We start from the raw sequence: 20896 nt of genomic DNA, 5'->3' as shown, positions 1-20896 counted from the left end.
GCTTCATTGTGCGTTCAGGGCCAAGAAGACCTTTGTTTGTGCTGTTATGAAGCATGGGACATTTCTTTAATTTGGTTCATGTCTTTTTTCTAAAATCCAGCTGAATATTTTTTGTAGTGTACCTCCTCCTGTTGAGCTAGTCCAGTCTGAATAGGGATTAATTATGATCTGTAGTAAAGTAATAACCTGGGCTTCTTTGATTAAGGCTTCAAAGGATCAGTGTAACACCAAGGTGCATGCAGCCACGCACCACATGGCTTTTTTTCTAATAATGTAATCCTGTTATCTAAAAAAGAAAAACACATCCCCTGCTTTTAATATCGTCCTCCCACTTACTGTAACTGTCAGTAGTAATGAGAGAGCTGTTGTCCTGACAACACATGCATCATCTTGACATTTGATTCAACATCAACTTCAGTGCTTCTTTGTCTTGAAGTCTGACCCAGCCCAGATTATCCATATTCAAAGAACTTCATCTGTGGTTTATCATGGCAATGGATATAAATTTCAGAGCAGACAGAAGTCAGCTGTGGAGATGTTCCAGTGGTTCTTTTGTTACTACTCCCTCAGTAGGGGTCATTTGTAATGAGTTTCAGCTATGTGCCAAACATGTTTAGCTTGTCATAGGCCACAGCTTGTAAACCCGTTAACCCTGCCACTCGCTCTGCTTTGGTTTTTTTAGAGGTAGAGTGCGTTGCCAATTTTTTTTTCTAATGAGACAAACGGTAAGAAAGAAAACTGTGGCAGGATGCAATTCAAGGCCAGCTGGGAAACACAAAGCTCTCTACACACAATGCTACACTTTTTTTTGCCTTTTTTAAAAAACTCTCTTGTGGTTTTCTTTCTTTGTCCTCTACGCTCAGTCTTAACCCAACGAAATTTTACTCTGCCCTGTGTGAGCCAAAAGTGAGTTCAAGTACAGTGTGATTCACTTCCTGACCCATATAAGTCTAAAAATGTGATTGTAAAGTGAGCTGGCTGTTGAGTGGAGGATCTACTGCAGCAGCAACTTCAGAAATAATTGAGCTGCGCCATCCGTAATGTCTGTCAGTGCAGACCCAGTGAGTGCTGTGTACTGTGTGTTCCCATCCAGCAGGAAAGGCCAGAGGTGTTAGTTTCCCTGCAGGTAACACTGGGAGAAAGAATGTGAGGTGAGTTGTAGCACAACACTTCAAGTAAAGCTACAACTTTTTGACATCGAAAGAAGTTGAACTATTGCAAAGCTCAGGAGAATTAGTTTCCCCCACAGGAATTATGTATTTCTAGCAGGAGCAACAGCAGTTTATCTAAAATAAACAAAACAATTTCACACTTAATATTTGTTGCAATAGAAAGACAAAGAAGTTGTCAAATCTTGACAAAAGATGAAAATGTTAATTTCAGCAGTTTACAAAGTGCACAGATGTGTAACACCCAGAGACAATTGCGTGTGTGCGTGTGTGAGAATTTATTAACACCTTTTTTCCTCACTTTGTATTTGTTCCAGTGTAACAGCCTGAATGTTAAGTGGTCTCTGGTGTTAAATGAAGCCTGCCTTCATTCTCCAGCACGTTGGAACCAGATTTTACCCAGAGCATCTTTAGTCAACAGATTCCTAGAATGTGCTACAGGAACAAGCTGTTTATTTGACCAAGCCAGGAAAATGGCCTGTCCCACAACTGTTATATGAGCCAAAGTATGCTTGTCCATTAGTTGTTTCCATTACTTTGGTAAATAGATAACTCCAGCCAGCTGCTTTAATGCACTCCTGAATTTATTCACAAATCATCAGGGATCCATTAGGGCCACTCTGTGCTTTACACATTTGGTCTTATTGGATGTTCTTGTCCATTGTTTACCAATGGTTAATTTACCCCTGTTGGTATTTGCATACATGGAAAGCTCAACTAATTTGAAGGAATATGAATAATTATGGAAGTATGAATTATATACTTAAGTATTAAAGGAAAATATCACCTGTGACTGTTGAACTATTGTATGTTATATCATCAGATTATTTTTACTCATGGATTAATGTAAAAGGTGAATAAAGCTGTTGTCGTAGGTGGATTTTTTATTTTTTCTATCTAACTGGAACTTGTGGTTATTTTCAAAATTGATTAATCGGCTGATTATTTTCTCCATGAATCTATTGATTGTTTGATTTCTACAAATTATGAAAAGGGTCAGAAATGCCGTCACACGTTCTATGCATGATAATCATAGTTGCCAACATTTTCCACACACTAATCCTTTCTGTACCTGTGTCAGGACAGACGTTGCCAGGATTTGTGATGTGGAAAATTATTTGGATGGTGCGTTTACATTTTCAAATGTTTTTTAGTTAGGGAAATAAAGTTATAAACAGGAGACATACTGTGATCTGCACAGTGGGATGGTGTTCTGTAAGATGGGCCAACATGTATAAGGGGTTCCCTCCTTTGGTAGACTGGATATTTGTCCACGATGACAACACCATGTTCATGGCGGCTGCAGCTGCCGGCAAAAACTACTGTAAAGTGCTTTGGGTGGTCATCAAGACTGGAAAAGCGATATATAAATACAGACCATTGGTGGTGTGCGTTGCATTGACACCAGATGAGACTGACAGGCCGTCGAGGAGAAAACAACATATGCACACGTTTTCAAAACCAGTAAAAAAACTAATAATTATCAGTTTTTACACCATGGTAAACTGTTAAACCATGACACCACTGTAACCCTAGTTGGAACACAGTTACACCATGTGATGTGATTAAGTGTGTGTGTGTGTGTCAAAAAGATAAGTGTTCGAAATGGTTCACTGAGGCAAATGGAGAAACTGGTGAAATGCCAAAAATAAATTATTTTATGCCCACTGATCTTTATAAAAACCTGCTGAATTCATATTTGTTAATGGGTAAATGGGACATCACTTCTTCTGCAACAATGAAGTTAAAACACCAAGTTGCGTCATAATCTACAGGAAGAACTTTTCTCCTGTCTGCAGGAGTTTGTGTGTCTGCTTGTCTCTGTTGCTCTTCACACAATCACATTTATTTAGTTATTAATCTAAGGCATCGGATCATAAATTTGGATCATTCAGGTAACTTTATGTCCTGGCTGTGTGTGTCACATTACGTCTGGAATTTTTGACTTTTTCTTCAATGTTACATACGGGTCTCATAAACTCTAGAGCGAATCAAACAAACAGTGTAAAGTTCAAGTACTGTAGGTCAGCAGAGGAGGGAGGACAGGATAATACGTCACGACACAATGTACCCGCTCCGCCGCTGCAAAATGAACACAGCAGAAACCTGATAGGTCTTGAAAGCACGCATTGGGGAAAGTAGTAACCGAACTAACCGACATGAACAAGTTAAGTCAGTTAGAGGTTATAAATGTCAGTTTCTATACATTATTAGGTTAACTGCCCAGCCCTAACTGTAACATCCATTTTATGCAATTAATATTGTAAAATAGCAGTTTGTAATCATTTGTAATATATTCGAAAAACCTATTTGGAATATGATGGGAGTCATATTCGGTGTGTTGGAGGGTTATTAGGTGCACCAGACAGAAAAGGTGCAAACTGCTGATATGACTGGACAACGAGGATTTGCATTCTACGTCTGTACAGTCCAACGAATTGTCAGTATAGTGTCATTTCAGTTGCTTTTGAATACATCCTTTCAGGTTTTTAAGAACACTGTGTTTTACACAGTGTTCACTGCTGTAGGTTGACTCATTGTGGGGTGATCGAGTTCAGAGCAGAGGGGTTTTCCAGCAGAGCAGACAGACGTCTTAAGGCAACTCTGCCTCCTCTGTCAGTGTCCCGCGGCTACCAATGGATGGTCACTGGGACAGAGAGAATCCTGAAATTACATTTTTCAATGTGGAATTCCTTTGTCTGAAGCGTAAATGCTTTTTAAATCAAGAAAGCCAGCAGATGAAACCATAACAACAATTTCCTGTTGTCTTCGAGGGATTCTTTTGCTTTCTTGTCCACTGCCATTTATTACATTATGTTGCTTAAAGGGAGCTGTTATCCCCACAAATATGTGACCAGGCAGAGCAGATCCCATTGAATTTGGGGCGTCCTTCCGACCACAGTGTCTGGAAGAAACCTTATGAAGTTTTGGCAGTGTGCTGGCTTACAGTGGTATTTAGCAAGAGGATGGAAACTATATGTAGCTTACACATCAGTGTTTTTACATGTGAAAGTATAAATATGTGTAGCCTTTGAGAAAAGGGATATCGCTGCTCATCAGATTAGGTTAAGTTCAACTCCGTCCAGCACCAACAATCCCATGAGTTTGGCTTTGTATTTGCCACAGAAAAAATTTGTATCTAACCACCCAAACTTCACCATGCGTGTAAAAACTACAACTTATATCAATTACAGCAGAGTGGTTAAGAGGAAGGAAAGGTCCCAAAGAGTCTGTACAAAAATGCCTGACTGTGGGTGGGCTATGGCAGGAGATAGAGCGGATCGTAAACTAAACAGAAGGTCGGCGGTTCGATCCCTTTCCCCCCATTCCCTTGGGCAAGATACTGAACCCCAAATTGCCCCTGACAAATGTGAGTGAGCGACGTATGAGAGAGAAAGTACAAAGATGCACTGTATGAATTTTTGCGTGAATGGGTGGATAGCAAAACTGTAAAAACACTTTGTGGTCATCAAGACTAGAAAAGCTCTATAATTACGGATCATTTCAATATCTCTGACTTTTTACATTCTCTGGTGTGACAAAGTTGTGCAAAATATCTGTAGAAAAAATGTTACTTGAAACAAACTGGAATTCCCTGGAGATTTATTTTTGGCCACACTAAAGGTATAGGTCAACAGATGGCAATGTCAGTCAGTCAGTCGGTTGGTTGGTTCACCGCTTTGGTCCAAACTGGAATTCTTTTAAAATATTAGATAGGTTGACATTAAATCTTGTCACCAGAGGTTGAATCCTATTGTCTTTGGTGATCCCCTGACATTTTCCCTGGTGTAACAATGAGTTTGTAGTTTTTGGTTTGGAGTGAAATGTCTCAAAAAGTAAGAGATGGTTTGCCGCGTTATTTGGTACAGACATACCTGAAGGATGAATCCTGCTGCCTTCAGTGAAGAAATGACTTGACCTTCTGATTCATCTATTAAAGATGTTAATGCTTCCCTCAGAATTTAGTTAAATAAATTGGGTGATCCCTATTTACTTCTAATGTACCACCATTATCAGGTCAGTTTAAATGTGTCCCCTTATAACCACATGCTTACAAAACTAATAAACATTAACCTCAGCTTTTCTTTGTGTGTATTGCACAAAAAGCAAATGTTAGCATATAACACACAAAGATTAAAGTAATCTCTTGCTAAACATTACCATGTTAACATTGTTACTGTGAGCACTTTACATTTACTATACTTGTACTGCAAATTAATAAAGACTTTGAACATTTACTTTTATTCATTTAGCAGTTTGATTTTCTTAACTGTGAATAGGTTTACTTGACTGGCTAGACTGTACAATTGTGATTAATCGTATCAGGATAGCAGGGTGTTTTTGTTCTAAGCTGCTTCACTGCTTCTCTTGGGGAAATCTGAGAGTGTGTAATACTCTGACAGCATCCCGTGAGATGAGGACTTAGAGAGAATAAAGACATTGGTAAAACCAGTAGTAACTCTGAAACCTGACACAGTGCTCTCTCATGTAAAAAACAGACAACCAAAACACTGAAACTCCAGCTGCTCTACCTTTTCCCAATATTTTCCCCTGACCCGGCCTCAGAATTGAGAAAAACCAACTTCAGCACTTCAGTCTATATATCTTGCACCACATGTGCAGACTTTTTCCTCACTCGTCTAGTCATTTTTATCCTATCTATACTATTCTCTAGTATCAGACTGTGATATTATTGGAGACCTTAAAGTGCCCCAGGCAGGCAGGGGTTCCCAGCAACACATGTCACTCACTCCTAGCTTCTCTATCCTCTTTATGGTCAAAGAGTGCTCCATTAGGGCTTGCACAATTTGTGTGCTTTGTCAGCATTGTTAAAAGGTTTTCTCCTCTCCATATTCATGTTTCTTTCTTTTCCTTTGTAGGAATAAAAGCCAAAAACAATGTATCTGGCACTGACAAAGTAAATAATGTTGTTTCCAGCTAGCATATGTAAGCGCATTATGCTGTACCTTTGTCTTAAGCAATATAAAAACAACTTTGGATAAGGCCTCAGAAATGTACACGTAATCTGCTTAAATTTCCAATGATGATAATAACAACAACCATCATCATCATTAAACAATTACATAAAATTAAAATCCTGGCAGAGATGAAAGCCTATTCAAAAAAAGAAGGGGTTTAAAAGCAGTATCAGATCAGAGGCATTTATTCATTCTATATTTGGGAAATGATCAGGTTTCCAAAATGGTTTTCAACATTACTCTGCTGTTGAGAGGCTCTGTGCATAGCACTCTGTTGGCTAACAAATTTTCAAGGAAATTTGATCATTTCCTTGAAACCCATACCTTTCCACACGTGAAGAAGTACATGTGTGTAACTAACACTTACACACAAAAATATATGATCCAAGCAAAGCAGCAAGTGTGTCATCCTCACATTTTCATCACATTCATGTGCAACATATAAGTAGTAAACCGCTCATCAAGTAACTGACAAGTTGCATTCATAAACGTCTGGCATGTTGACAACCACGTTCTGGTGCAAAATGTCTTAGTTATGTGATACAAATACAGCAGATACAGGATTATTATACCTCAGACAAGACTTTTAAAACAATGGGAGCTCTTGTACCTGTACTTGGATGTACACCAGTAGACGACAATCATTTTTAACTTGACATTCTATTTGATTTAATTTCTAAGGTTGAGGGAAAAAAAACAAAAGTCAACCACTTGTCAAGATATACCAAAAATTGGCTTATCAAATATCAATCAATCAATATGTGTCTATTACTTTAGTTTCAGTTGAAAAGAAGCTTACTTGATAAAAAAGTCTCTGAAGGTTGTCCAAAGCAGACTGACCTGCAGAAGTATTTGTTAGTGTAGAGCCAGTGACACAAAAGATGGTATCTTCTGCATAAAATATGATATTGAAATTGCATTGCTCAGTTGGAAAATAAACTTTGTCTTTGTAAAATATCAGGGGGCCCAAAATAGATTCTTGAGGGACACATATATCAACCATCTGTTATTCTTTTTCAAATCCATTTGTTCAAATTAACCCTGAAAAATATGATCTTATCATACATATATTATTTTTACTTCAACCAGTCATAATTCTAGTAGCAGCACTGCAACTGATTGAAGGCAGTGTAGGTAAGCTTTCTATTATAAAGATGTTATTGAACCTTGTTCACTTGTCATCAAGTAAAAGGTCAGAATGCATTTTAACATCCTGTCTTGAAATTGGCATATTATTATTATTATTATTATTATTATTATTATTATTAATAATATTAGGCTCCCTGGTTGCCTGTCTATCTGACTGACATTATTTAGTGTTGCAAACATGAGGATTTCTGTTTCGTCAGCATAAACTTTCAAGAGGTTTTGGGAAGCGTGGTATCAGACCATGGGACTTTTTAGGGAACCAAATGTCAAGATAGACTCAGACTTCTATTCACATTTAGTCTTTCTTCATATGAGTTTTTGTCTGAGTCTGAGAGGATTATATCATGGATAGAGAGGCAGATATTGCTGAATGAATTAACCATGTCATCCGGGTGCTGTTGCTGCACAAGAGAGCTTGAGTTAAAGGGGTTGGAGAAAGCTTTGCAGAATTTCCTGCCGAGTCATCAGTAATGACTCGTGACAGGACAGAGGCACAGCGATAAACAGTGGGTGGAGATGAGGGGACATTAAAAACAACAGCTTTGTGATCTGAGACAGAAAAGTCAATTATATTCCAATTTATGGGGAGAAAATAACTGGTGGTTGAAGTACAATCTTTTAAATGTCTAGCATCTGTAAAACAATTTGATTTAAGCTCAAATATTTAATAGTATCCAGGAAATCATGAGTAAAGGGGATGAGAAGGATAGCATGCATGTATATTAAAAAAATCACCAAGGATAACAGCTCTGTTATATATGGGTATAAAATATAAAGAGGAGCTCATCAATAAAAGCATTTAGCTTAAGTGGCTGCTGTAGCGGGTATAGAGCGACTGTTCTCTGGCATAACTAAATCATCAGACATTATAATCTATGTAAAAATAGATGTACCTGATAAGAGAAGTTTGAATGCAGAAGAATGTGTATATATAATATATAAGTTGTTAAATTCATTCCATTCTCATGAACGTGATATGTCAAGAACACCTGGAGGGAGTCTCTTAAAATTGTCCACAAACATTCACTTGGGCTGAAAGATGAACTGATTCGATTTTTGAGGTCAAAGGTCAAGGTTGCTGTGATTAAAGACATGTTTGCACATAACTCAGAACTCATGGTAGATAATATAACATTATAATTTAACATTATAATCCAAATTTGAAGCAGTCTGAAGAAGTCAAATGCCAAACTGAGTATTCAACCAGAATCACCTTTACTGGCATGTGAGCACAAACAAGGAATTTGACTTAGGAGTCCTCCCTCTGCACTTCCTCCTTCCCAGATAGCGACCAGAACAGGCTCGGGGGCCTCCTTTTCCTCTGGTAGCCCAGCACAAGCTCTTTGGTTTTGCTGATACTGAGCTTCAGGTGATCGTCATTGCACCACATGACAAAGTTCTCCATTGGTCGTCTGTACTCCTCCTCTGCAAGGTTTCTCACTTAGCCTCCTCAATCACATATGTCAACATATTAGCTGAGTTCTCGCCAGCTGACTCCGTATGAAGTCATATATAAATTTTTTTGTAAATTATAAGTTTACTAAAAATGTATTTATTATTTTTAAAATGTCACTATTTGGGACCATGTCTTCACTAGATATGAGGGTGGACAGACATGGAAGTAAACTCTCACTTCACTTATGAGACATACAACTGTGAGGTATTTCTAGTTCAAACTTTAAAAAGTTCTGTTAGAGCAACAAATGTCATAAAATTGTTTCAAAGTCAATTTTACACGTATTATGTACAAAAAGATAGCATGTAGGTAGACAGTTGTCAGCCAGTAGAGTGTGCTGTACAGTTTTTGCCATAAGAGCAGGATTTCTTTATAGTAATATATATATATATATATATATACAATATTAATTTCGCGATTATCTTTAAGTATAATGGGGAGAATAATTGAGGTGTTTCATTATCATGTATCCAAGAGGTAAAAGATATCTCCATGCTATCTTTGTGTTGTTGTTGTGGTGATATTTTAGGCCTAAGTGTTTTTCTAACCACTCCTACATGTCCTCTCAACTCTGTCTTTTCCTGCTGTTGCAGGTCTTAGTCATTGCCGGTTTGGAAAGCCAAGTGGCAGCTCTATAACTGTTTTCTTCAAGGCTACACAGAAAAATGGATCCAGATACAAACGATGTTGATTATAATTAATGCCCAAGAAGTTTCCTGAGTAAACAGGCTGTACAGTGTATATGTTTGTGTGAGTGAATGTGTGCATGGATACAAGAGTGCCAGTGATATATTATTGCATCATTGGGCTTTGTTTTGTTGTCATTAAAACCATCTTACCGCAGACAGTTGTTTTGTGTCTTTAGCAGTGTTCCGTTTTGAATGTGAATGATAATCTTACAGCTTGTTATGTCAGATTTCCTCATTCATTCACCCTGTCTTGCTCTCACTCTGTTTCTCCTGCAGCATGGGTGGGCTCACTCTCCATGGGGATGATCTTCTTCTGCTCTCCCATCGTCAGCGTCTTCACCGACATCTTTGGCTGCAGGATAACTGCAGTGGGCGGAGCTGCGGTCGGCCTGGTTGGCCTCCTGGCCAGCTCCTTTGTCACGTAAGGAAGCAAATACATTTGTTAATTCAAGCAAGATCGTACTATAACTACATAAGCTATGACATCAGTCAGCCAGTAGATTTAGTTAACTCTTCATAGTTAATACTACCAAATCAAGAGATTTACTTATTTTAATATCTGTTTGGATACGTGATTCCTAAATGAGGAGTTTACCTATAACACATATCTTTAACACCATTCTCACTTAGAAGCAGTTTTTGCAATCGTTATAAACATGGCTTACAATTCATTATAAGAAACTAGAGACTGACATTTTTAGGAGGAGGTTCATGTTCATGTGATCATGATCAGATGTGCATGAAACCCTGTACATATAATGAGAAACATAATCTGTAGTGAGTTACAAAACATTAACTGTAACATTAAGATAACAATCTACGTCAACATCTCAGGCAGCTTTAAAACCCAGAAATCTGCAACAATGTTTTGTTATGTAACATTTATTAACTGTTCATTTCCACATTGTAAATGTTGAATTATAGTTGTGGAACTCTAAAAAAGTCTTCATATCTGCTTACAGCTACATTAGAGAGGCATTTATTCATTCTATATTTGGGAAATGATCAGGCTTCCAAAATGGTTTTCAACACTACTCTGCTGTTGAGAGGCTCTGTGCATAGCACTCTGTTGGCTAAAAAAATTTCAAGGAAATTTGATCATTTCCTTGAAACCCATACCTTTCCACACGTGAAGAAGTACATGTGTGTAACTAACACTTACATACAAAAATATCTGATCCACACAAAGCAGCAAGTCTGTCACTGACACGTTTTCATCACATTCATGTGCAACATATAAGTAGTAAACCGCTCATCAAGTAACTGACAAGTTGCATTCATAAACTTCTGGCATGTTGACAACCACGTTCTGGTGCAAAATGTCTTAGTTATGTGATACAAATACAGCAGATACAGGATTATTATATCTCAGACAAGACTTTTAAAACAATGGGAGCTCTTGTACCTGTACTTGGATGTACACCAGTAGACGTCAATCAATCAATGAAATTTTATTTGTATAGCCCATATTCACAATTTGTCTCATAGGGCTTTAACAAGGTCTGCCCTTAACCCTCAACAAGAGTAAGGGAAAACTACTAAAAAATCTTTTTAACAGGGTAAAAAGAACGTAGAAACCTCAGAGGGAGCCACATGTGAGGGATCCCTCTCCCAGGACGGACAGAAGTCCAATAGATGTCAAGTGTCAAATGACAATCATTTTTAACTTGACATACTATTTTATGTAATTTCTGAGGTTGACAGAAAACACAAAAGTCAACCACTTGTCAAGATCTACCAAAAATTGGCTTATCAAATATCAATCAATCAATCAATATATGTGTCTATTACTTTAGTTTCAGTTGAAAAGAAGCTTACTTGATAAAAAAGTCTCTGAAGGTTGTCCAAAGCAGACTGACCTGCAGAAGTCTTGGTTAGTGTAGAGCCAGTGACACAAAAGATGGTATCTTCTGCATAAAATATGATATTGAAATTGCATTGCTCAGTTGGAAAATAAACTTTGTCTTTGTAAAATATCAGGGGGCCCAATATAAATTCTTGAGGGACACCTTTATCAACCATCTGTTATTCTGTTTCAAATCCATTTGTTCAAATTAACCTTGAAAAATGTGATCTTATCATTTACAGCTGTTATTGGAATGATCAGAACCAATGGAAAGCAGTTTAATTAACAAGAGTTTTGCAATGAACAGTTAGACTTTAGCAGCTTAATTTAATGTTGCTATATATATGTATATATATATAGCAACATATCTATGTGAGTATACAACTCTTCTTTTCTATATTCTATAGGAAAACCACTGATGCAAATTATTTGTGGAATGTGTTCTGAATGAATTTTTGCCCCTGGAAAAATATTAATGTCACCAAGGAGTTGAAAAGCTGTACAGTGATGTATGCTGTTGTTTTGTCCCTCGCAGGTCCCTGGGTCCCATGTACTTCACCTATGGCATAGTGTTTGCCTGCGGGTGTTCTTTTGCCTACCAGCCCAGCCTGGTCATCCTGGGCCACTATTTCAAGAAGCGGTTGGGCCTGGTAAATGGCATCGTTACTGCTGGCAGCAGCATCTTCACCATTACTTTACCGTTTGCACTGTCGGGCATGCTGGAGAGAGTGGGCCTTCAGAACACCATGCGTGTCCTCTGCATCCTCATGTTTGTGCTGATGCTGGCTGGCTTCACCTACAGGCCCCTCCTGCCCGTCAGATCCACTAACACACAGACTGGCAGAAAGTTTCCCCCCATGAGCAAGGTCTTCAACATCAACATCTGGAAGTCTTTGGGATATCGCATTTGGGCCTTCGGTATCCCCGCCGCCCTCTATGGCTACTTTGTGCCCTACGTTCACCTGGCAAGTTTTTGTTTTCTGCTAGTTTCTCCTTTCCGTTAAATTCATTACATTTTTTTATTGCCCCTTTACACATAGTGCATGTTCATATATTGTTTGTTACTGGGTATTATCACCTCACTCTCTTGGCCAAATGTCAGTGTGATGACAAATAACAGCACATAAATGCCAACTGAGGGGTTCCATGTTGGGATTTCCCAGTATCCTACTCCCATGTTTAGGATGTGTTCATTGGCACGAGAGTGGAGTCAGGGCCAGAGGTCAACTAACAAGCTTCAACAACACAGATATCAAAACACATATTAGCAACGTGAGTCTTGTCAATGTGAAAGGTGAGAGGAAGGGAAGTTGAAACCCCAGCTGGAGTCTTCCAGGCATAGAGATGGTTTGGAATGTTACCACCTGGGTGAGGATGTTTCACTGGATGGCTTATTATTATGAAAGTGTACTTAGGAACTTACTGTATACACTGTATATAAGGTTGTCTTTGCCCATGCTGAAGTAAGGCAATGGTATTTTAAGAACTTTTAAATCTTTTATGAAATGAATAATACAGCATTAGACATTAGTTCGCAATTTAATATATTTTTTGGTTGATTGAGGAATCCTTTTTTAACAGCCAATTCTAACCTAACAAACAACTTTCTAAGACATCTGCCAAAAGCAGAGACTTTGTTTTCCTGAAGTAGCCTGTATTTTGGCTAGAAACTGTGACTTTGGAAAACATTTTCTTGAGAGGGCTGCAGAGGAGAGCATGGATGTGTTGGTAGGGATCATGAGGTGACTCTGTTATTGGAGGGAGATCAGCCTGTCCCAGGGATCCCAGCCTGTTTTCTCAACACTTCTCTCCACAGTCTGCTACTTCGACCTGGGCACTGCAGGGGGCAAAGCCTCAGTGCCACCCCTGGCCAGCAGCCTCTTTCCCCTAGACACCCCCAACCCCCTTCTCTGCTCTTAAGGCAAGGAGGAAAAAACATGGGTCAAACAGCACATTGTTCAACCGCTCAGGAAGGGAGTCCTATCAGGCCCTCGAAAGCTCCACACTTGTCTTTCTCCACAAGCAGTCCCTTATGGGGACCAAAGCCCTGTCCTAATGAGACAAGACTTAATTTCTGAGGTGTGTGTGTGTGTGTGTGTGTGTGTGTGTGTGTGTGTGTGTGTGTGTGTGTGTGTGTGTGTGTGTGTGTGTGTGTGTGTGTGTGTGTGTGTGTGTGTGTGTGTGTGTGTGTGTGTGTGTGTGTGTGTGTGTGTGTGTGTGTGTGTGTGTGTGTGTGTGTGTGTGTGTGTGTGGCTTAGTGCAGCCTTTCAGAGGAACCTGGCCCCAACTCTGTGTGTGTTTCTCGTTCCTCATAAAGCTGTACATACATATCTGAAGACTATAAAAGAGTAAAGTCCAATTTGCAACGCACACACACTTTTCTCGGGTCTTGCCGATTTGAGATAATGTCGACCTGTGTGTGTTGTAGGACTGTTTGCTCTGTGAAAGGGTTGATTAAAGGTGTGGCACTGCCGAGGGCAGAGTACTATATGAATATGAATAGACTCTCTGCTGCATGCTTACTCTGCAAAAATAAGAAGAACAGCATATGAGAAAGTTTGATCTTATCAGCCACTCAGATAAAACATGTCCCCTGCTGAATCCGTATGTCTGAATCATGAAGTATTCACGTTAGTAGAACACAAAGGTACTTTTCTTTACAAAGCTGCCTTTGTTGGCAGAGGAAGCTTGATTCACTGTGTTTAATGAGGAGCACCTACAGGCCTGTGGTGTGTGGACTGGAAGAGCTCTACATGTTTAATGACCACTAAAACGCCAAGAACTGCTACATGAGAATGAAACTCATGCACTGTTAATGTTATTGATCACTGCTGTGTAAGTCAAGTCTGGTGATATTTCATATTTTTCTGTTGTCAAAAAAATCTAAAAGCTTTGTTTGGCATGTACTTTGATTTTTTGGTTTGGTCATAGTCTCATTTTGAGACTATGACCAAACTAAAAAATGACAATGTCCCAACATGTGTGTAGGGTTATAATGTTCTATGGCACAAGCCCCTCTGCTAGGCACGTTGCATCACATGAGAGTGAGCTTGGGTTCATGAAAACATGACAGACACGCACGCCCTCAAAAAGCAAACAACCAAACGACATCCTGTTCTAGTCTTAGGTGCTCTTTTTAATGCTGGTCTGACAACCAATCATGTGCTATCAGTCAATTCAAATATAATACTGTTATAAGTCTTTGCAGACTTTTTAAATCAATGTCTTTGCCTGGTCTTTTATCAGTGTTGTCAGTGTATTGTAATGTTGGTGTAAGATAGGGTGCTGTAGTGTTTGGATACTGGAGACAGACTGATAGTTAGTCAGGCTTGATCAGCTTGTGTCTTAATGCCAAAACCCCATGATAAACATCAGACTGGAGCTTGGGGGTTGCAAGCACTGCTCAATCTATAAGATCTGATTTCATTAAAGATGAGGAGGAGCAAAGGTGCACTTTGTTTTTCCTTCATTTTATTTCTAACAACTCAACGCGTGACACAGCACCATCCTGCAAACTCGCAGGAAGCCTTGAATACATAACAGACATAACTGATGCAGTGTGTGAATGTGCCAGGGAGTTCAGTAAGGGATGTCTTCTTGTGTCTGCATGAAAACCCAGTAGCATTTAGTCAGCTGCTCACTATGGCACAGAGGCCATGTTAAATAGATTACCACCTCATGCCTGCACAGTGATTAGCAGTGTTATGTCACAGCAGAGGAACACTGTCTTATCCAGGCTCGACCAGACGGATCTTATCATGAAGGCAGTAGGTATGTGCTGTTTTGGCTGCATGCGTTTGCCTTGCTTGGTCGTTACTCATGATGATCCATTACTATCATGGTCTGCTGAAGCTCTTACACTATCAACACATGGCACCACAGTGAACTCCTACAGATGAAAAACCATCCAACTTCTTCTCAAGAAGAAAAACTAAGATAAAGCAAAGTCATACATTTTACATTTGTACAAAGTTTGACAGTGCTGGTGTGAAGAAATACTAAGGAATGTGTGAGAGTGTGATTAGCACTGATGCCTCCCTGGGTTTGAACCTGCCATGCAGGATAATATGACATGTGGCTTTCTCCCAGGTTTCTACATTTTTACCCCTGTTAATAGGGATGTTTTTGGTAGTTTTTTTCCTTACTCTTGCAGAGGGTTAAGGGCAGAGGATGTGGCACCTTGTAAGGCCCTTTAAGACAATATGTGAATATGGGCTATACAAATATAATACAATCAATTGATTGATTTCAGGATTCACAGATTTATGCCTGTCAATTTTATTTATATAGCACATTTAAAACTATTTGGTTGACCAAAGTGCTTTACAGGTGTAATGGTAGAACAGTAAAACGTAATACATCATAGTGCAAGTAATACAAATAAAATACAATTATTAATGTAAATAAATATGAACCTTTCAGACCAAACTTCAGCTTGGAGAATGCCAGTCATATCTTGGGCCTCTAACCTCTGCAGGGGTCAGCCTCGATTGAGATCATGTGTATCATCCGTCACTCTGCTGATGCTCATGCTGATGCATGTATGCACATATACAGCGTCATACTGCTTCTTGGATGAGAGAATCCCCTCTGAGCAGGACTCTTCTAAATACACAGCATTGTATTGTGACTTTCAGGGGGTATGGGGGTGGTGAGGGGGACCACAGAGTGCTGGAGACAGATGGCTCCTTGAGCGGGACAGACACTACTTGCCTGGAGGTAGAAGTAGCAGTAGTACACACAGCCGGCACCTCTTTCCCTGTGGCTCACAAACTCTGAGCCTCACAGATTGGTGCCGTGGGGTGGGAAGGACACAGATATAGTAATCTGTTAGGGAAATGAACATCTGGACTGCTTTTCTCACGGTCTGAAGTGGAAACTAGATTAAACACAGAGGACAAATGAAGAACATTGAAAGTCTGATATGAGTGTGGTAACTTGGTACTGTATATAGATGTTAGGTAGATGTTGTTTGGAGCCAAGGTCTGTGCAGTAGGAATTTTAAACACACTATTGGCAGCGTTCATCTCCTCCATCTTTATATACAGTCATCGATAACAACTGCAGTGTCCTGTGGACAGAGCAGGGGGAGGCAACACTCTGCCTGGAAAACTGGGAACTTCCTGGAATTGCTAAGTCGGCCTCAGCTCTGCCAAACACTTCAAAACCTCAGTTATGATTACACCGAAATTAACTTTCAAAAAGTATGCAGAATGCTTACCATACCATTCATGATAAGTGTTCAGCAAATATAAATCACTGTATATAAATATTCTCCTCTTTTCATTTTTATCTAGTCACTTTATCACTATATATGTAAAGTTTTTCCCTCAAGTCTCTAATGTAAAGGAGATGAAGATTGAGACTGAAAAGTTAAAGCTTAAGTTGTGTCCTATGTGGTTTCTTTTGCTCTTTCCTCTTCCACATTTTCCAAATTCTTTTGATCCTCTCTGTTACACTGGATTAGAGCCATGCGACAGCTGCGTTCATCTGTTTCCTTTGTTGTCCACAGATGAAGCACGTTGAGGAACGTTTTGGACAAGATGCCAGTAAAGAGGTTCTGCTCATGTGCATTGGCATCACGTCCGGCGTGGGCCGTCTCATCTTTGGCAGAGTGGCAGACTACGTCAATGGAGTAAACAAAGTGTACCTGCAGGTGAGCGCCTGGCATCAGCCATCACAAAGACATGCTTAAAACTTATAATAACTATCAGTACTAATGCTAAACTAATGTGTCTCCCTCATACTAGCTAGTTTGCATGGTGTGCCATGTTCAACCAGTATGGGTTTCTTAAAGCTAAATTTGCAAATATTCAACAATTAATGCTAATATTCAAAATCTTGATATATGATTCTGTTTCCATAAAAAAATGGGGGCTGGGAAGGTGGTGGCTGTGCATGTGCATGAATGGTGTGTCATAGAAGTGCTGTGTTTGCTTTGTGTGAATGGTTGAATGAAAGTTTTGCTGTAAAGAGCTGTGAGGGGCAGATAAGCCCAGCTCCTTGTAAATACAGTCCATTTTCCATGGTCTTGAGATGCGAAAAAATAAGTCAAGAGGAAAATGTGTCTTGATATTGAAACTTTAAAAAAGGTAAATAAGAAATAAAAAAGAAGCCCTTTCTCACCTCCTCTCAGGTAACTTCCTTCTTCGTCATTGGCGTCATGTCCATGATGATCCCCCTGTGCAACATCTTTGGTGGGCTGATTGCCGTGTGCCTGCTGATGGGGTTGTTTGACGGCTGCTTCATCTGCATCATGGCTCCGATCGCGTTCGAGCTGGTTGGGGATAAAGACGTGTCTCAGGCCATCGGCTTCCTGCTGGGTCTGATGTCCGTGCCCATGACTGTGGGCCCTCCCATTGCAGGTAATATAAACTGCTGCAATTCTCACCATCAAATCAAATCTAGAGATATGGCAGCTCAAGTCATACATGATTTGAAGTCAGTGGCTCAGTATTTCATTGTTATTTTAAGGCTCATTATGAAGATATTTCTTTACATAGGTAGCTACACAATGTGTGTATAATCTGTCACAGATTATCTGCTTGTGCACAAACTAAAGTGTTCTCTCTTATTATCACAAAACCCACTATCATAATACCAATCCACTAAAGTACAAGCTCACCTGTCTTTTAAAGGGAATCCGATTGATTGATTTTGCGTTTCGCCCTAAACACACCACTTTGAATTAGGTGAGGTACAATCCTTCTAGACCATGGCTCTGACACAGCCAACTCTTTTTCCACCTTAAATGAACCAATGTTGATTTGAACTTTTCCTAATTGCACTTGCACCATAATCTTTGTGAACCAGAACCTCACTCTTACAGAAGAAGAGAGGGGAGTAGTGATGGATTAGGGATCGTGGAATATGATTACAGCTAGATTGTTTGGATATAAACTACTCTTATGCACTGCTGTCCGTCCACGTGAGGTTTCTACGTTTCCCCCCCCCCCCCCATGTTAAAAGCATTTATTTATTTGGTAGTTTTTTCTTACTTGAGGACAGAGGACAGAGTTAAGGGCAGAGGATGTCACATCTTGTTAAGCCCTATGAGAAAAACTGTGATTTGCGGACATGGGGTATACGTCCAAGAATCTACGATCCTTTAACCAGAGTCAGCTCACTATTCCCAACATTTCTGGGACAGAGCTTCCAGCGTGGTGGCCCCAGCCTTGTCGAAGATTCGCAAAGCCACATCCCTCTGGATATTCAAAAAACCACTCAACTGATTGAGAGGGGAAACCAACAGTCATTGTTAAAATAAATGTTTCCATAATTATCACAATTATTTAAATTATCACAAATCTCTTCAATAAATTGAGACCAAATTACTGAAACCGTTTTGAACCATTAAGTAATACAGCATTTTTATTAGTGCAGCAAATTTTTCATTTTCTATATATAACTTATTTATTTAAAATGGGAAGTCTCACAAATAAAATTACACATTTTATTATCCTTAAAATGGAACTCAACACATGGCAAGACATGCACAAACATTCTAGAAAAAAAGAAAAACCCAATCTTTTCCCCCCACATATATTCACAGGTCTTCAGCACCATCTAGTGTTCATTTTGGCTCCTTGTATTTGCAGTGCGTGCGCTGGAAACACTGATTAAGAATTGTGTTTAGCAAAAGTTGTTTGTTTGTGAAAGGCCTGATCTTGAGACATATATGACTAAAGCTGCATTGTGCGTGTTCATTAGGCTCTCTAGATATACGTACTAATATCAGTAACGTGAGCTTCATGTGTGGAGTGCACAGTGAAGTCTGATACTGAAAGACCTCTAATGTGAAAAGGCAGCTGTTTTAGTGTTTCACAAAGAACTTTGTAAACATTGAAACCTCATCTGGGTTTTTCTTACCCCGGTTGGAATCCTGACAACATCCCTGTTTTCCTCTTTCCTCGTCTGCTGCAGGCTTCCTCAGGGACCGACTGGGCAGCTACGACGTGGCCTTCTACCTGGCAGGCATCCCACCGATCTTCGGAGGAGCTGTGCTGTGTCTGATACCCTGGGTGGAGGCCAGGCGCAAGAGGATGGAGAAGAAAGTCCTGAGCAAGGAGCAAGACGTCACCCAGACGATGATAGAGCATGAGAAGGCTCGGGAGGACGCACAAAGCAAAACGGGAGAGTCTGTCCTCTAAGTGTCACTCTGAACAGACTGAGAGAGAGAGAGAGACATGCAGCTGACCGGCAGCATTAACATACCGTGTGTGTGTGTGTGTGTGTGTGTGTGTGTGTGTGTGTGTGTGGTTCCGTGTGTTTGTGTTCAGCCCACATTGTAGAGACTGCCTTGAGTAGGAGAATGTCAGAAAATGCCAAAGTGATGAAACATATCAGAAAGAGTAACATGTTGAAGTGCATGAATGTGATCCTGAAGAACTATGCATTTTAATTGGACTGAACTAATCTTAGAACAGGATAACTTTATGAACTTTATGAGCTTAAATGAAAATGGAAAAAAATTATGCATATTTCATATTTGTCACAGGGGAAGGAAGACGTGCTGTAGTATGCGTTAGTTTAAATGCAGTGTGAAAGCTACACAGTCTTACCAAATATGACAATCATGAGGGAAAGGAGTCATTTTTTACACATTTGGATACATGCATACAGTATATAATATATATATATATATATATGGAATAAAACAACACACTAGATTACACAGGAAATGAAACTAATTCTGTGTAGGAAAAAAACTTGATTTTGCCTTAATCAACATCTTTGTTTTGCCTCAATGTAAAGGAAACAGTCCTGCTAAAGATCTCTACGGAAACATTTATAATTGTCTCCAGTGTACACTTAGAGCAAGCCAAATGTCACATCCAGGGATGAGGAGTTCATAGTATTTTAAAGGGACAGAGAGAATGGCTTCATAGAAGAGAAGTTACAGTGTCAGTGTTGTGAAGCTCTGGGCTCGTCTGAGCTGTAACGGTGCTCAGACACTTCAAGGGAAGCAGCTTTAAGCATGAAACATTAAACATACAACATTAAATGAGGAACATATTAACATTGTGTTAGTGTTTAGGTCTATGTTCACTGATTGTAGTAGTGAATTGAAGCAGTATTTCTTTTAAAACACACAGTGGTGGGACTCCTTTTTACTTTTTTTTTATTTGTTCTTCTTTCTCTGTTATTTGGCCCGAACATTTTCACTTTTTACTTTATACTCTACTACAATCTACTGAGGCCCAGGTCATAAAACAAGCTTCACTCTGTTAACAACATGTGAGCTTTGATGGATGACCTCAAAACCTCAACAAAGAACTACAAATACTGTAGTTCTCTTCTTTATAAAAAGGCTATTACACATTGATGGTATCTTTTCATTTGAGAGACTGAATCTCTTATATATGTCCATGTCATTAACCTTCAACAGAGAAGTGTTTTATATATGTGTTTTTTAGATTTTGTGGAGAATATAATGCTGTAAAGCATTAATTTCATTTATTGAAGACCAAATGTACTGAAATGCAAATGGCTGAAATTTGAGTGTTAATCCTGTTTGCTTGTTGTCATGCGTCAGCCTGAAGCTCAGAGATAGTGTCAGTGAACCATCCTAACATGTCACATATCCATGGAAAACTCCAGAGACCCTT

At 39.4% G+C, this 20896-nt stretch overlaps 1 protein-coding gene across 2 annotated transcripts in view; it reads left to right on the top strand.

The window, feature by feature from the left end:
• Positions 1 to 19909, top strand: part of slc16a10 (solute carrier family 16 member 10) — a 29859-nt gene extending 9950 nt beyond the window's left edge. The window contains exons 2-7 of one of the 2 annotated variants that reach the window (XM_034580448.1): positions 9719 to 9863; positions 11824 to 12253; positions 16801 to 16944; positions 17425 to 17653; positions 19212 to 19466; positions 19497 to 19909. In XM_034580448.1, the coding sequence (XP_034436339.1) occupies positions 9719 to 9863; positions 11824 to 12253; positions 16801 to 16944; positions 17425 to 17653; positions 19212 to 19438 (1175 nt within the window). In that variant the 3' untranslated portion in view covers positions 19439 to 19466; positions 19497 to 19909. Of the gene's footprint in view, positions 1 to 9718; positions 9864 to 11823; positions 12254 to 16800; positions 16945 to 17424; positions 17654 to 19211 lie in introns of both variants that reach the window. The other variant, XM_034580447.1, reaches the window with a different exon arrangement.
• Positions 19910 to 20896: the final 987 nt, after the last annotated feature.

This window comes from Hippoglossus hippoglossus, chromosome 24 (assembly GCF_009819705.1).
Source record: "Hippoglossus hippoglossus isolate fHipHip1 chromosome 24, fHipHip1.pri, whole genome shotgun sequence".
Lineage (NCBI taxonomy): Eukaryota > Metazoa > Chordata > Actinopteri > Pleuronectiformes > Pleuronectidae > Hippoglossus > Hippoglossus hippoglossus.
The sequence above is the reverse complement of the archived record's forward strand: the minus strand, read 5'-3'. Positions and strand labels throughout refer to the sequence as shown.